Source organism: Theileria orientalis, chromosome 4, assembly GCF_000740895.1.
Source record: "Theileria orientalis strain Shintoku DNA, chromosome 4, complete genome".
NCBI lineage: Eukaryota > Apicomplexa > Aconoidasida > Piroplasmida > Theileriidae > Theileria > Theileria orientalis.
Genome location: NC_025263.1, coordinates 1,866,898 through 1,881,586, shown reverse-complemented (window position 1 = coordinate 1,881,586; position 14,689 = coordinate 1,866,898). Strand labels below are relative to the sequence as shown.

The 14,689-nt window shown below is 38.0% G+C and overlaps 8 protein-coding genes across 8 annotated transcripts; 3 read left to right on the top strand and 5 right to left on the bottom strand.

Moving 5' to 3' along the window:
• Nucleotides 1-534: 534 nt before the first annotated feature.
• On the bottom strand, nt 535-2,952 carry TOT_040000834 (uncharacterized protein; the record flags this gene model as incomplete). The annotated part of the gene is made up of 1 exon (XM_009694473.1): nt 535-2,952. The coding sequence occupies one exon, from the start codon at nt 2,950-2,952 to the stop codon at nt 535-537; it is 2,418 nt and encodes an 805-aa protein (XP_009692768.1).
• Nucleotides 2,953-3,135: 183 nt separating this feature from the next.
• On the bottom strand, nt 3,136-7,302 carry TOT_040000833 (methionine aminopeptidase; the record flags this gene model as incomplete). The annotated part of the gene is made up of 12 exons (XM_009694472.1): nt 3,136-3,189; nt 3,848-4,365; nt 4,453-4,509; nt 4,576-5,372; nt 5,792-6,072; nt 6,137-6,227; nt 6,258-6,482; nt 6,579-6,620; nt 6,652-6,824; nt 6,855-7,029; nt 7,067-7,122; nt 7,153-7,302. 12 exons carry the CDS (start codon nt 7,300-7,302, stop codon nt 3,136-3,138), a joined length of 2,619 nt encoding a protein of 872 aa, XP_009692767.1.
• A 112-nt stretch (nt 7,303-7,414) lies between these two features.
• TOT_040000832 (uncharacterized protein) lies at nt 7,415-8,008 on the top strand (the record flags this gene model as incomplete). Its single annotated transcript, XM_009694471.1, has 1 exon — nt 7,415-8,008. One exon carries the CDS (start codon nt 7,415-7,417, stop codon nt 8,006-8,008), a length of 594 nt encoding a protein of 197 aa, XP_009692766.1.
• A 22-nt stretch (nt 8,009-8,030) lies between these two features.
• On the bottom strand, nt 8,031-8,195 carry TOT_040000831 (hypothetical protein; the record flags this gene model as incomplete). The annotated part of the gene is made up of 1 exon (XM_009694470.1): nt 8,031-8,195. One exon carries the CDS (start codon nt 8,193-8,195, stop codon nt 8,031-8,033), a length of 165 nt encoding a protein of 54 aa, XP_009692765.1.
• Nucleotides 8,196-8,303: 108 nt separating this feature from the next.
• TOT_040000830 (uncharacterized protein) lies at nt 8,304-8,998 on the bottom strand (the record flags this gene model as incomplete). The annotated part of the gene is made up of 4 exons (XM_009694469.1): nt 8,304-8,374; nt 8,406-8,466; nt 8,498-8,656; nt 8,714-8,998. The coding sequence occupies 4 exons, from the start codon at nt 8,996-8,998 to the stop codon at nt 8,304-8,306; spliced, it is 576 nt and encodes a 191-aa protein (XP_009692764.1).
• Nucleotides 8,999-9,196: 198 nt separating this feature from the next.
• TOT_040000829 (uncharacterized protein) lies at nt 9,197-9,846 on the top strand (the record flags this gene model as incomplete). The annotated part of the gene is made up of 5 exons (XM_009694468.1): nt 9,197-9,304; nt 9,343-9,439; nt 9,509-9,657; nt 9,689-9,774; nt 9,795-9,846. 5 exons carry the CDS (start codon nt 9,197-9,199, stop codon nt 9,844-9,846), a joined length of 492 nt encoding a protein of 163 aa, XP_009692763.1.
• Nucleotides 9,847-10,528: 682 nt separating this feature from the next.
• TOT_040000828 (predicted protein) lies at nt 10,529-11,287 on the top strand (the record flags this gene model as incomplete). Its single annotated transcript, XM_009694467.1, has 6 exons — nt 10,529-10,537; nt 10,575-10,706; nt 10,750-10,828; nt 10,860-10,950; nt 11,021-11,110; nt 11,140-11,287. 6 exons carry the CDS (start codon nt 10,529-10,531, stop codon nt 11,285-11,287), a joined length of 549 nt encoding a protein of 182 aa, XP_009692762.1.
• A 768-nt stretch (nt 11,288-12,055) lies between these two features.
• Nucleotides 12,056-14,299, bottom strand: TOT_040000827 (conserved hypothetical protein; the record flags this gene model as incomplete). Its single annotated transcript, XM_009694466.1, has 1 exon — nt 12,056-14,299. The coding sequence occupies one exon, from the start codon at nt 14,297-14,299 to the stop codon at nt 12,056-12,058; it is 2,244 nt and encodes a 747-aa protein (XP_009692761.1).
• Between the last annotated feature and the right edge of the window lie 390 nt (nt 14,300-14,689).

Sequence of the window (14,689 nt, the reverse complement as noted above, 5' to 3'; positions counted from 1 at the left end):
AGGCCACAAACTGCCCAGAGGTTTAACTTATCTTAGTTTTTACCTACTGATTTTCACAACATCATAAATGAAAGTGTCAGATTGCATAAATGTTGTTTTAATATTGTTTTCAGCGTTTAGAACGAAATAAATTCTAAATGCTATTGGAATGCTTCCATTAATTCTGTAAATTATTAATTTTTTGGTTTTCAACTTACATGGTAGTTTACTATCTATTATTTATTTTAATTGGTGTGCATTTGTTTATGCATAAGTACATGAATTTGAGTCTGTATGGCAAGTGTGTATTTAGTTTTTATGACATTGAGTGTTGTTAATATACTGGTGAGAGTCCAACCCTCTTAAATCTAGAGAGTTATACAAAATGAGGTTAATATTTTACATTAAAGCTGGAGTGTACAGCTGCGATAAACTGAATCCTGAGTTACAGTGGCCATGGGTCTCTGTAATTGATCTTTTTTATCTGTTAAATCTGAAGTGTGATAGCTTAAAACGTGTATTAATGTGTGTGGTCATTTTGTATAACATAACCGTTTAATTTTGATTAGTTACTAGGGGTGCCCATGCATCATTTGTCTTCTTATACTTCTTTTCCTCTCCGTTTAACAAATATATTGTCATTTCTGTGATGTTTTGAGTAAGTCCTGCTCCGTCCCTGATAATTTTAACTGCGTACTCATTGCGATCGGTGGCCTGCCATATGGCTGGTGCATTATCTGAAGCTCCAACACCTCCTAAGCTGCCTGATTCAATGACTTTACTGAACGCCCACCCAGACTTCACCATGAAATTCCTATAGCTTCCGTGCGATGTACTGTCAAACTGATTATTGCTGGTTCTAGTCTTAATGTTTACGGTTAATGGCTGTAGTGGTATCGCAGTAGCAGGCTTCCAGGCGTCTTGGTCTTCTTTTATGAATTTTTCCTCCGATCCATTAAAGGTATCGATCCTTACTTCTGAAATTTTCGTAAAGCTACTGGTGCTGTAATCCACTCTCTTAGCATATTTGTTCGGATCCTCAGTCTCCCACAATACTGTATTGCCTAATTTTACCATATGGAATCCATAGTTATCCTTTGGCTTAAATGTGTTGATGTTACCGCTCTTGATGTACTCATATGCCTCTGACCCTTGTGTCTTGGATACATCTAGTCTTACCGCTGTTCTTGGGATAGCTGCTTGCTGTCCAGTATCTGAATGTGCTGGTTCGGAAGGTTTAGCAGTTTCAGCTGTTTGAGGTGCAGGAGTTGAAGCAGGGGTTTTACTGACAGGTTGCGATGGATCTTGCTCAGTTCCTGATTCTACCTGTTGCTGAGTCGGTGCAGGCAAAGCTGGTACAGATGCTTGATCAGATGTTCCACCTTCCGATGCGGCAACTATTGTGTGAATTGCTGTTGGCTCAACTGCATCGTCTTGGTCAATATCACCTGGAAACAGCGTCTTAAGCTGCTTTTTACCCTGATCGTCTATATATACAATTGCTCTGTCAAAGTAGTCGTTTTGTTCAGGCTGCGATATTACCTGATTATTTTTCAGAACTTTTGATATTAAATATCCTGATTTACATGTATATTTTTCTCTATTGGTTGCTTGATCCTTCTTATATATGTATTTGTCGGTAGTCTGCCTCGTGTTTAGTTCTAGTTCAAATGCCTCACATGTTTTGTCAATGTCATCCGGTAATAACGATGTCAATTGTCTTTCACCTTTTGGGCCTGATACTACCGCTCTGTTAAAATATTTATTGTTTTGTGCCTCGCCGGCAACTTTTCCATTCTTTAAAACTTTATTAATTAAATACCCTGGCTTACAAGTGTATCTTTCCCATTCTTTCGACTCATTTTTTTCATATAATATCTGATCTGTGCTTTGTCTGTTGTTAAGCTCAAGTTCAATAAGCTGTGGTTGTGACGTACTTTGCTGTGACTGGGGAGTACTTTGATCTGGTTGTTGTGCTTTTTGGGGTTGTGCCACGGTCTGCTGATCATTTCCTTGAGATGATGGTATATATGTTGGCTCTTTTGGGTCTACAGTTCCTGGAGCTAGTCCCCTTACTGCCGACTTACCATTCTCATCCTTAAATATGATAGCTCTGTCTGGGTGACCTTGTTGATATTCAAATATGAGTTTATCGTCCTTCATTAGCTTCCGTATTAAATATCCCGTTTTACATACAAATCTATGAACATCCTCTGTCGTGTAATAGTAGTAATCAACATAATCGGTGCTTTGTTGAAGCTTAAGGTTAACGTCAATGTACTGCACTTGAGCAGATTGAGATGACTGAGCTGGTATAATAGGAATAGCTTGTGATGTCTGTTGAGGTTGTAATACAGGTATAGTCTGTGCAGTTTGTTGTGGTTGTACGGCAGCTAAAGGGGGTAAAGCTTGTGATGTTTGTTGAGCTGGTTGAGACGGTGGCTTAGGCCGAGGTGCGGACACAGTTTGAACTTGAGCATATGTCTGTGGCAGTGAAATGGATTGTGAACTAGGTTGTTGCTGTGCTGACTGTTGTGCCTGTGCTGTAGGCTGTGCCTGTGCCTGTACCTGTAACTGAGCTTGAGGTTGCGATGCTTGTTGCGTACCGATATCATCGTACGTTTCTACTTCTCCGGGTGCGAGGAACTTTATTTTCCTTTGATTTTCTGAGTCTTTATATATGATAACTCTGTCGAGATATTTTCCATTCGTGATTTCAAAGACCGTCTTTTCGCGCTTTACTACCTTTTTAATTAAATAACCAGTTTGAGCGGTGAATCGATCTCGATCATTTTGGTCATCTCTCTCATATTTAATTCCCGTGGAGTCCTCCTTGTTTGCTACATTTAGGTCAACTAACTGAACGTTGGAACCGGATCCTCCTCCTGTTCCGGCGTTTTGACAATCTACTCCGATGTGCCGCGAGAGTAATATTATGTACAAAACTGTGCTATATATTGAATTAATGTACATTTTACTACATTTGGAGGCCTCTTGAGTTGATAACACCAATACCCAGTTTCCGTTTCCTCTCTTTTCAGGGCACTAGTATCAGGAGCCCCTGAGGTCTATCTTCTCAGTGTTATCAGAGATTCCATTATTCTCGCTAATTATAATCAGAGGATTAGCTCATACATATATTATACAGGTGTTAATTTAAGATATTCTTCGTGCTTCAGCAGCCTTTTTGCCTACTCTCACCCATGGGGTCTAATATTATTATTTATTCAGTTATTCCATTTATTTAAAAACAGTTCCACTATCAATTTAGTTTACCTTTTTAGTTTTATTTTACCCTTATAACTTCTGGTATTGCTGGTTTAGTTTTAGGGAAGGTGTTCGTTATCTGGCTTCAATTTACTCAGCTGTTGTTTGTATTCTCACACCTGCTTGTTTCACTTACTTTAAACCAGTTTAGCGCTCACTTTGTCATTTAAGCTGCTTTTATTTGCTGAATTTTACTCTTTTGCTCCCTTCTTTCACTCGACTTCCAACTCCTCTTAATGCTGCCACTTGTACCATATATACACACATTTTCTCCTACTTTTGCCTACCTTCGTTTACACATCTACTATATTACAACCTTACTGTATTTAAAATCTATATTCCTCTGCGATTTTGCTAAATTCCTCCTCTAGTATCCTCGCCCTTTCGTTCATGTCGTTCTCTGGTAGTTCCGTTAAGTGGGCTCTCAGTATCTTCACCATGTTTATCTGAACATCCATGTTTATCTCAACACTTATTTATCTGGTTGTTTATAGCCTTTATGAGCTCTATAGGCTTTATACTTGCGTACGTCTACATATACCTATTCATACTCGTGTACGTGCACCTATTGCTTGCGTGCTTCGCTTACCTCGTCCTTCACCTCCTCCATTACCAGGTCTTCTGTCAGGAAGAAGCCTGTTATTCTGTTCAGCTCCAGCGCCATTGCCAGCTCCTCTTCCTTCTTTTCGATTTCTGGGAACATTTCCGTGTTGAATATGCAGAAGTTGCAGTTGAAGCAGTCGTCCATTAGTCCTATCCACATGTTCTCGTCGTCCTCGATGCCCATTCTCTCCAGTACCTTCTTTAGCAGGACTGATATCTCGTTTTTATCTTCCACCATCAGCTTCGACGTGTGGTTCAGGAACCCGTACCTGTAGTCGCTGTACTCTCCTTTGAACTCCCAGTCTGTTTCCTGCAACTTGCTTGAGAAGTTTAGCAGTTTACACAGGTTTTCCATGTTTACTTCTCCGTATTTTTGTATTGGTTCTTCGAACCTCCTTTTACAATATTGTACAAATGAGTCGTTGTTGTTTTCCATATTATTTCTCTTTATGTAGCACAGGTAGCTGTGGTCTAGGTAGTTACATTTTCTGTGAAAGTAGTCTCTCAACTCCGGCACTATTTCCGAATTGACTACGTCTTTATATGTGTAATTTCGCAGGAACTTTATAAATTGTTCACCCATTCCTTCGGTCCCATCCACACTTGGTGCTACCCATTTCCAAGTTTCTTCATTCTTTTGCTTCTTTTCATTACTAGCATCTGCACTACTACTGTTACTTCTGCTACAAATACTACTGTTACTACTACTACCAATACTTATGCCACCGTCATCACCACTAGTGCCCTTGTTACTAATACCAATACTTTCGTTAACTTCACTGCTACCTTCTTCAAGGTCGTTATCCGCTCCGCTACTGGTGCTAGTCCCATCTCCACTCGACACACTGATGACTTCATTCTTGCACTCATTAACTTTATCTGCACTAATTCTACTTGCTTCGTTTTCATTTTCTTCGCTTCTATTTGAACCTATAGTTAACACTATTGGCTCCTTTTCATCCTCTCCGATATTTCCTTCCGTTAAGTGCTCTGTGTTGTCGTTTTCGCTACTGACTGCGACTTCATCATATTCTTCTGAGGGGCTGTACCCTATCTCAGTTTCTGGGATGTTTTCCTCGTCGCTGATGCTATCTACTTCAAAATCATCCTCAGCTATTTCCTCGTCGTCCAAACGATCTGCATCGAAGCACTTGTCTGCTAACTCCAGTATTTCTGACGATATGTCCAGCTCCACTCTCCCCGTCTCCAACTGTATGTTTTCTTCATTGTCCGAGTCTATTATTATGCAGTCTTCCTCCTCCTCTTCTTCCTTCTCTAACTCGTACAAGTTACAGCTGTACCCTTCGAACAGTATCTTTACGTTGCTGTTCGTTATCCACAGCGTGCCTCTTCTCTCCACTGGCTTGTTGTAGAGTGCTATTTTTGCGCAACATCTCGACATTTTGTTACATATTATGTCATAGAATGAGTCTAACGCTCCTATAGGCTCATATTCGTACGCTATTTGTGTTTTTGTTCCATCGTAGAGTATCAACTTAAGCATTCTCGGCGTTCTTGGCACTCTCCATGATTTTTTACTTATTTTTACCACTTCCTCCTCTTCTTGTTCTTCTTCATCTTCTTCTTGCTTTTCTACTCTATATTTTGGTATACTTATGTTTATACAATCTATTATTTGATACACATTAATGTCACCTGATATTCCTTCTATTTTTATCCTTTCCTTTTTTTCTGACCAATCTTCTTTCAATATTAGTTTAAATTCTTCATTATTTATTTCTATTTTTTGTTTTTTATGCTTTATATTTATTTTTTTTTCTTTTTCTTCCATTTATTTACTCCCCTACACATCTTCATTTACTTTTATTTATTTTTAATTCTTTTATTATTTTTTTCTTTTTCATTTCTCTTATTTTTATTTACTTTTTTATTTTTTATATATTACATATATTTTTATTACATTATATTATTTATTTATAACATTGTTGTGTCAAATCCCAGTGGTGGTGAGGATTCCAATCTTTTTGTCAGTATTTCCACTCCTATTTTTTCCAATTTTACTTTTTTATTTTTACCTGTTTCTGTAACCAGCAACGTGTGTTCAAATTGTGCTGATCTCTTTCCGTCTGCTGTTGTTATTGTCCAATCGTCTGGCCACTTTATATCTTTGTGTGTACCTATATTCTCTTTACAATTTACTTGTTTACCCAAGTTTAGCATCGGCTCTATTGTAAACACTTGATTTGGCTTCATTATTCCGATCTACATGTCAATTTTATATAATTGTACTCTTATCTTCCATTAGTTTTATTTTACTGGTGCTTACTGCTTTATTCTTTCTGTAATGTGGTATGCTTGGTGAACAGTGGAACTCAGTTCCTATTCCGTGGCCGCAGTACGACCTTATTACTGACAGCCTACATCATTTTATTTTTCTTCTTCTGTACCCGTATTTGTCTGCCACGTTGTTGATGATGTTGCCTATCTCTCTATAGTACATTCCTGGTCTACACTGCTGTATTGCCTCCATCAGTGACTCGTACGTTCCCCTCGTTAGCTTCTTCGATTCCTCGTCTACTTCTCCTACGAAGAACGTCTCATTCAGGTCTCCGTGTACTCCGTTGAGATACACTGATATGTCCACGTTTACTATATCTCCCTCCTCGAGCGGCCTGTTTTTCATGTTATTTTATTTTATACACGGTATTTATTTTATAATTATATTCTTATTTTCTACTCTTCCATCTCCTTTCTATTTTATTTATTACCTTGTATCTGGTATTCCGTGGCATACTACTTCGTTCACTGACCTAATTATCTGTAAGCTTCGCTAACTCTTACGTGCAACACGACTTTGGGAATCCGTAGTAGTTAAGCGGCGACGGGTATCCTCCGTGCGATATTATGAACTTGTGGACCATTGCGTCGATTTGGTCCGTTGTAACTCCCGGCTTAACCAGTGAATTCGCCAGGTCCAACGCCTTTCTTCCCAGCACGCACGCCTTTCTTATTTTCTACACATCTCTTGTTTCACTCATTCTCACCTTTATTGTTTTTATATCGTACACTTTTATTGTATATGGGTTCTGGTCTCTGATTTCTGAGTGCGGTATTGTATCTTCTGCGTAGTCCGGTTTTTGTACGTGATTCGGGACCTTTCTGGGCTCACTTAGTGGCCATGGTCTCATATTTCCGCTAAATCTGAACCTCCGGAACTTACTACATTATTTTTAATTTGTTTTTTCCTTTTATTTACCTCAGGTGTGGGTCGTTTTCGTAATCTGCTTCATATCCGAAATCGACTACTTTTTCCTACAGAAATATTACTTTTTATTATTTTACTCTGTGTTTTGATTTATGGTTATTCCAGAACATTTTAAAACAGTCTTGTGTGCAGAATATACTTATTTTACCTCTTGTTTTACATACTGGACATGATAATTTACTTGTTGTCAGTTGATTGCAACCATTACATGAATAATATACATCCATAATAATTTACAAATAAGATTTTAATTTTTTACACCCTATTTTATTATTTTTTTGTTCCCCCTAATTCACTACCTCTGTACTTATTTTTTTCTTTATTTTTTTATTTTTACTTATGACTCGTGAGAGTAAGTTGTTAAAAAAATCTCAGTTTGTTGAATCTTGTAAATTAAATCCCATTATTGTCATTGATTGTGAATTTAACGACTATGCTTCTGAGAAGGAATCCCGGAGTCTTGCTAACCAGATTATGCAATCTTACGGTGCTAATAAGCGTGCTTCTAAGCCCTTTAATTTAATTATTTGTGGAATTAAGGAGAACAGTTTTTTGGACGAGGCTTTCCGGCGCATCAGTGGCACTCAGAATTGGTCCTGCCTTTTAACTCACCAGCCTCTCGACTCTCTTTTCAATTCCGATGACTTGACTTATCTTTCTGCTGATTCTAGTGATATTCTTTCTGATCTTGTTCCTTCTGGCATCTATGTTATTGGTGGCATTGTCGATCGCAATAGGCTGGACGGTATTACTTACAATAAGGCTCGCATCATTGGTGCTAAGTGTCGGAGGCTTCCCATTCGGGAGCACTTAAAGCTTTCTGGTTCTCACATTTTATCTGTGAACACCTGTGTAAATATTTTACTTGACTTTTACGTTTCCAGGGACTGGGAGTCCTCCCTCAGGTCTTGCATTCCCAAGAGGAAGCTCTAGGTTCGTTAGCACTCATAATGTACTATATATCGCATATTTGATATATTACATTACTTTTATTATTCATGAAACCGTACTCTTTATCTCCATCACCATACGATATCACCTCTATTTCATATCCTGTGTCATAGTATCCGTATGACACAAACAACATGTGACTCAAATCACCCACCAGTGCCTTGTACATGTTTACAGTGCCGAATTGTAGAGTTTGCTGTTATTTGTAAAAGATGATTATACCACTGGGACCTAATTTCTACTCTTTTGCTTCAGTAAGGGCTGATATTGTGTATACTCAGCCGCTGGGCTGCTTTATTCCATGTTTGTCGAGCACTGACACCAGGGTTTCTGTATCGAATCCGTCGCCTACACGCTCTATATTTGCTCGAAAACTCACCTCCCAACTCCTCGAATCCTACTATTGAGTGGCTGGTCTTTCCCTCTTTTATTATCATGAGCTAAAAGGAGTTAACTCGTCGACTGACTTACCGTCGGTATACACCAAATGTTGAATCTGTCGCAAATAAAGGGCGTCTTTTCTGCGTTTACCTTTAGGAACTTTGTCGTAAAGTGGGTATCTGCAACCCTTTTCAAATGAGACTCAAGGTATTCACACCTCTTTGTTGTTGGCCGATAAAAGTGAACCACCTAAGTTAGTATTAATGGGAGCCATTACGGCCGTGAAGTTATTAGTATTTATCTCACCACTGAGTCTGCGTCTCTACACGCGTTGAAGAACTCCTTGTCTGAGTACACCTCCTCTACCCTCCCGTACCCCTTCTGTAAGTACTCCTGCCTCCTTGTATACTGTTTCTTCAGCTCCCGAAGCCTTGCTTCTCTCAGGGTTTCTAGTGCCTCATCGTCCCTTGACTTGTATAACTTTTTTTCAAGCACTGTGTAGTCGTGTATTATATCATCTATCTCGTGCTCCCTTTCATTTAATATATTTAAAATGTTATCTTCGACCTTCTTCGTCAAGTTCAAATTCATGGTCGAGCTGCCGTTATTTGTTATCAATATTTATCAATAATTTATCATTTACTAGCATATGTTTATATATTTATATGAATTTTAAATAATTTTATGTTTTCTATCGATGTGTACTTGAAATTACGCCATGGGGGTTACTGTTTTATTTTTTTTTAATTATTACTCTTATTCTTTCTTATTATTTATGTATTTTTAATGATGGGTGATATCGATTTTGATTCTCACTCAAAAAATGATGAAATTACTCAGAAAATGGCCGGATTGCTTCTAAAAGGATGGACTATGCTTTCCGACAACTGTACTAGGGTATTCTACTTTCTTTTTCATTTTTAATACTTGATTAGTGTACTGAAGTCCCTCTGATGCGTTCTAGGGATGGAAGCTCTGTTTGTTGCAAGTGTTCCGCTCGAACTCCTTCCAATGTTAGAGATAAAAGGAATGGTATCACATTTACTACCTATTTATGTATATTAATATTCCTTTTTGAAAATAATTTTATTTATTTTATAGAATTTTCCTATCCTGACGAAGTGAATACTAGTAGACTGGACCCTTACGTTCCCATTGGTGAACTAAATTTAAATGGAATTGAGCTAAATTCTATACACAGTGGCAACGATAAGCTGGTTCCCAATGGAGTCAAGCCTGTTGAGAACATGGTACTTTATATTACTAATAGTTTTGACTTAGTTGCAAAGGCAGAATTTCAACTTTGAACTGGGACAGCTCCGCCTCCTCGAGGTTCAAGTTAACAAGCTGTTGTATAGGTATCTGAGGTGTGAATTTAATTTTATAGGTATTCCAATATGCTGAATTCTGGCGATCGCACAGTTGACCTTGATTTGTAAGTTTTTCATTTAATGGCCCATTTAACACTGATTCGCCCACCTGCCCTCGACCCTTATTATACATTCATTTTAACACATGGGTGTATCAATTGTATTTAGGGACTACAAGATTATTAAAAACGTTGAATCGTTGGTAAATCTCCTACATACCATCAGGAAGCTTATGTAAACTGCTCAACTCATGGTTGCAGTTTATTGAAGGAATCAACTAATATTTAAATAAATAAAAGGTGGAATCCATTACCCCTCAGTGAAGCGAAAATAAATATGAATGGAATCTAATCTGATATTGCTATTTAACTCAAATTGATATTAATGTAATTGCTCTCTGGAGATTTTTGCACTCATGTGTACTGTAAAGCCTAATACATATATACATATGGCACTAAACAAGCCCATAGTAAACAAATTTACAAAGGTGTGTGCGCGGATTCGCCAATTTACGCATATTTGTCAGCCCCATGGTATTTATGGATGGGGTCTTCGATGGTCTAAATTATATCAATTACAAAGGCTAAGATCCCAAAACATTCTATTTATAGTTAACAGTTCCTCTAAATATCAATTTGTGCTCGGATAATTAATTGTATCCTTAAACCATCTGTTCATGTGTATTTTAATAAAACTTAGATTGTAGATTAGTACAGTATAAACTGTTTGTTACATTTATCAATTGTTTAAAATGAATAAAGTAAGTTATATTTGTATTTATCTATAATATCTTTTAGTCCAATAAACGTAGAGTATATGTTGGTAATTTGTCGTGGAAGGTTAAATGGCAGGACTTGAAGGATCACATGAAGCAAGTCGGGGACGTTGTTAGGGCCGACATTATAGAGGACCGCGACGGGAAATCGAAGGTAATCTTGACTCAATTTTTTTCTAATCGGCGTCGCTGTTTAGGGGTGTGGAATTGTAGAATTCGCGAATGAGGAGTCCGCAGTGAGGGCCATTTCGGAGTTGAACGACACCTCAATTCTTGGTATGATTTTTATAAACTTAATTTTTTGTAGATCGTCAAATTTTTGTAAGGGAGGATAGGGAAAACTACACACCGTTCAGAGGGTACAACCGTTACCAACGCGGGTATTCTGATTCCCCAAAGTAGGTCTACCGTGTATATTTACACTCTCTCCCTTTGATCTTAGCTATCTATCGCTAACTTTCGTTGCAGGAGCAACACTGTTATGGTCACAAATTTGCAGTGGAAAACCACGTGGAAGGAGTTGAAGGACCTGTTTAAGAACTGCGGAATCGTGTTGAGGTAATTTTGGATGTGCCCATTTTTCTTAGGGCAGATGTTCTAAGTTACGAGGACGGCAGGTCTAGGGGGATTGGAAAGGTCATCTTCGCCAATGAGTACAGTGCGAAGAAGGCCATTAACATGTACAACGACTATTCTCTTGGAGGAAGAAAAATTGGTGTTAGACTAGAAAATTAATCATAATTTCCTCGTTTAATTTTTAATCTTTATTTCAGTAATTTATATTATATATGAATGTTAGTTTCCCCTTGAAATTAAGGCTTTGCAGCTTGAAAATGTGTGCAGCCTCTAGACAGATTTGGAGGCTTGTAGCTTCCACACCTTATGGCCTTTATCAGTTTGGATGCTAGTGGTAACTGTACAGCAGCCGAATTTGTAATGCGTTGGTTTAAAATTCCAAGAAACGATGTTCACTTGTTAAATTTAGACAAATTGTTGAAATTATTTCGTTTCAGTGTTTATGGGTTAAACATGATAATTTGCTACAATATTCAGTATTCTGACTGTAATTGTTAAAATAAGGTCTATCGACTGCATAATAATAAGTTCTGGTGGTTGAATTGTAAATTTTAAATATGATGTTTATGCTGTATCTAACCCGATTGCCTGATAATTGGATGCCATATGATGAATTGATCTGACAAAAGAAAGTCACTATCGTATTAATTTTTTGGGGTTACTCCTCTGGGTAATTACCTATTATATCTAGAACATTTATGATAAAATAAATTAATATAAAAATTATACAAAGTTGCCTATCACGTTAATGAATTAAAATATATTAAATTGCGATAGAACTACAAGATAAAACCGTATTCATGTACTAGTCGATAAGAACTAGCACATTCGAAAATGGAAATATTTTACATAATTCTAGTTGTGATAACACCGAAAAAAAACCATTTGACGAAATCAACAGTAATTGACTTTAGTGAAACTGATACCTTATCTAGATTCCTGAATGTCTGAAGGTTCATTATTTTCATCATGTGATTCAGTATTATTTGGATCAATTTCGGTTAAACCCTCACCAACCATATCAGTAAGTTCAGGATTAAGAGGAATGGTTTCAGACAGTTCACCCTTCTTCACGTACATCACGAACGCGTCTTCAAAGTCGACCACGACCTTGTCGTCATCAGGGTAAAAAACAACGCCAATAGGGTGAGGGTCGGAATTGCGGTGACTCCACACGCTCTTGGCCTGATATGTGACCAACTTGCACTCGACACCCTCGTCTAACAAGTAGTGGATCTCGTCGCCTTCTTGTTTCACCTTGTACTTGTTGGTGTCGAGGTCAACGAATTTCGTGGCATCATTAGGGTCTATCACCAACAACTTAACATCCGAGGGGTGCTCGGTGACAGCGAGCTCCTTGGACATCTGAGAAGTGGCCGGCCTGAACATGTCGGCGCCAAATTGACCATGACGGCCAAAATCTACATCGAAAGCAGATTTTTTACCGACAAGTTCTCGGAATTCTAAAATTTGGTGTTGATAATCAATAATTCTAGAAAGTAATTCAATCTTGTCCTCAACAGGGTCCATTCTGCGTTCAAGATTTCCAACTCTATGACCAAGATTTGAGACGTAATCAGTTAGGGGAACCCTTTGATACCCGTCATCATCGTCGTCTGGATCGTATCCATAAATCTCTTCAACATGGAACCCATGACTTGGCACGTCACTATCATCATCACCTTCCTCATCCTCGAGCGAAATATCAGTGTACGCTTTGCCATCGTAATGAGAATATGACATTTGAGGTGGCTGAGAAGGTTGAGCACTGTGGTCCACTTGTGCAGGTCCAAAAATAGAACTTGAAGCAGGCAGTCCCGAAGGAATCTCTTCGGATACCGAAGGTTGAGATTGATCTGTTTCAAGAGGAATCGTGAAACCAGATGGTTGATGTGTAGGAGTTGTCCAAGAAGAAGCTTGATCCTGTGATTCGGGAGTAATAGAAGTTGTAGTAATAGTTTGACCTGGGGTGATCTCAGGAGTTTGGAGTGATTGAGTTGGATCTACAAAGATTTGGGTAAAATTGACTGAAGATGGTGTTGCTGGAATAAAAGTGTGTTGTGTTGATTCTTCAGCTGGTTGTGTTACCACTTGCTCTTCATTATTAACAGATGTAGGATCAGGCACAGACGAGATTGAAGTGCCATCGGCTACACTTGTTTGAACTGACAAAGATGAAGTATCATCTGTAATCACGAGACTGGAATTGGTGGATATAGAAGGTGGATTATCAGGATCGAAAGCTTCAGATTCATCTTCATAAAGGACTTTCAAAGTTGGCTTTTTGTCAGTTTCTTTTGCAATAAAGAGTACCTTCTTACACTCCTTAGTCTCATTATCAGGAGGCCACCTCTTGACGCCATTGACCTGAATTTCGTTAATAATATTGCCATCGATGGCATACCAAATGTCAGTTTTTTCAGGTTCATCTCTCCTGTATTTTATGAATGCAGTTGATTCCTTAACTCGAATGTCAATTGTAACTTTGTTAAGAGGTTTGGGAGGTGGACTAGGCTGTTGATTAGCCGCATTGATAGGAGTTACAATAGCCTGTGATCCAGCTGAAATATTAGTAGGCGTGACATGCGGAGCAGCTGTAAAAGGGGCAGCCAAGACCTGAGAACTAGCTGAAATGTGGGCTCCACCTTGAGCTCCAATAGTGATGGGAGTAGGGCTTTGTATGGGAGCTCCAGGAGTCAATGAAATCGTCACAGGTGTTGCTGTAAAGGGAGCAGCTATAGGTTGAGCTCCAACTACAGGAGTAGCAGTCATCGGAATAGTCGCAGGTTGAGCGGCCATATTGATGGGAGTCCCTAAAGAAACACCAGCTGTCATGGGAAGTGTCACAGAATGAGAGCCTAAATTAATAGGTCCAGCAATAGGAGTTCCAGCAATTGGAACTGATATTGGTGCTCCCGCAATAGGAGAAGAAGCAGCTACAGGCTGAGCGATGGTCGGAGCAGGAATAAAAGCACCACTAGAGGGTGGTGTAGAAGCAGTAGCTGTATGTGTAATAGCTGTAGCATCATTATTAGCGGGATCCTGAAATGAAATATCTGTAATTGTTGCATCTGTAGAACTCTGGGTGGAATCAACAGATTGAGCTAGATTCCATTTACCACAAAAGATAAAATATATAAAAAAACATCTTGATATTAATTTGAAAATCATCAACAACTAATTTTAGTTATTCCATAGACATCTAACATAGGAAATAAATTTCAAAAAGGATAGGTTAAAAAACAATATTTTTTATGTTAGGTGTATTCTAACAACTAATTTACTGTTACAAAAAAAATGCAATGTTTTAGTAACCTATATGTGCGAAAATGATAGACATGTTTATTTTATCCATGGGGGCATAAAATCATCTGAGCCATGCATTAATTTATTATAAGGATTATTTTTTGTTAAATATTTACACCAAAAATTATTTTAATTTTTTTAACATAATACATAAAAATCATTTATAAATAGTCATTATTCACTACAAAAACTTTACAACTACACAAAATTTTTCAATAAGAGTTATATAAATTAATCGAGTACAAATTGCACTCT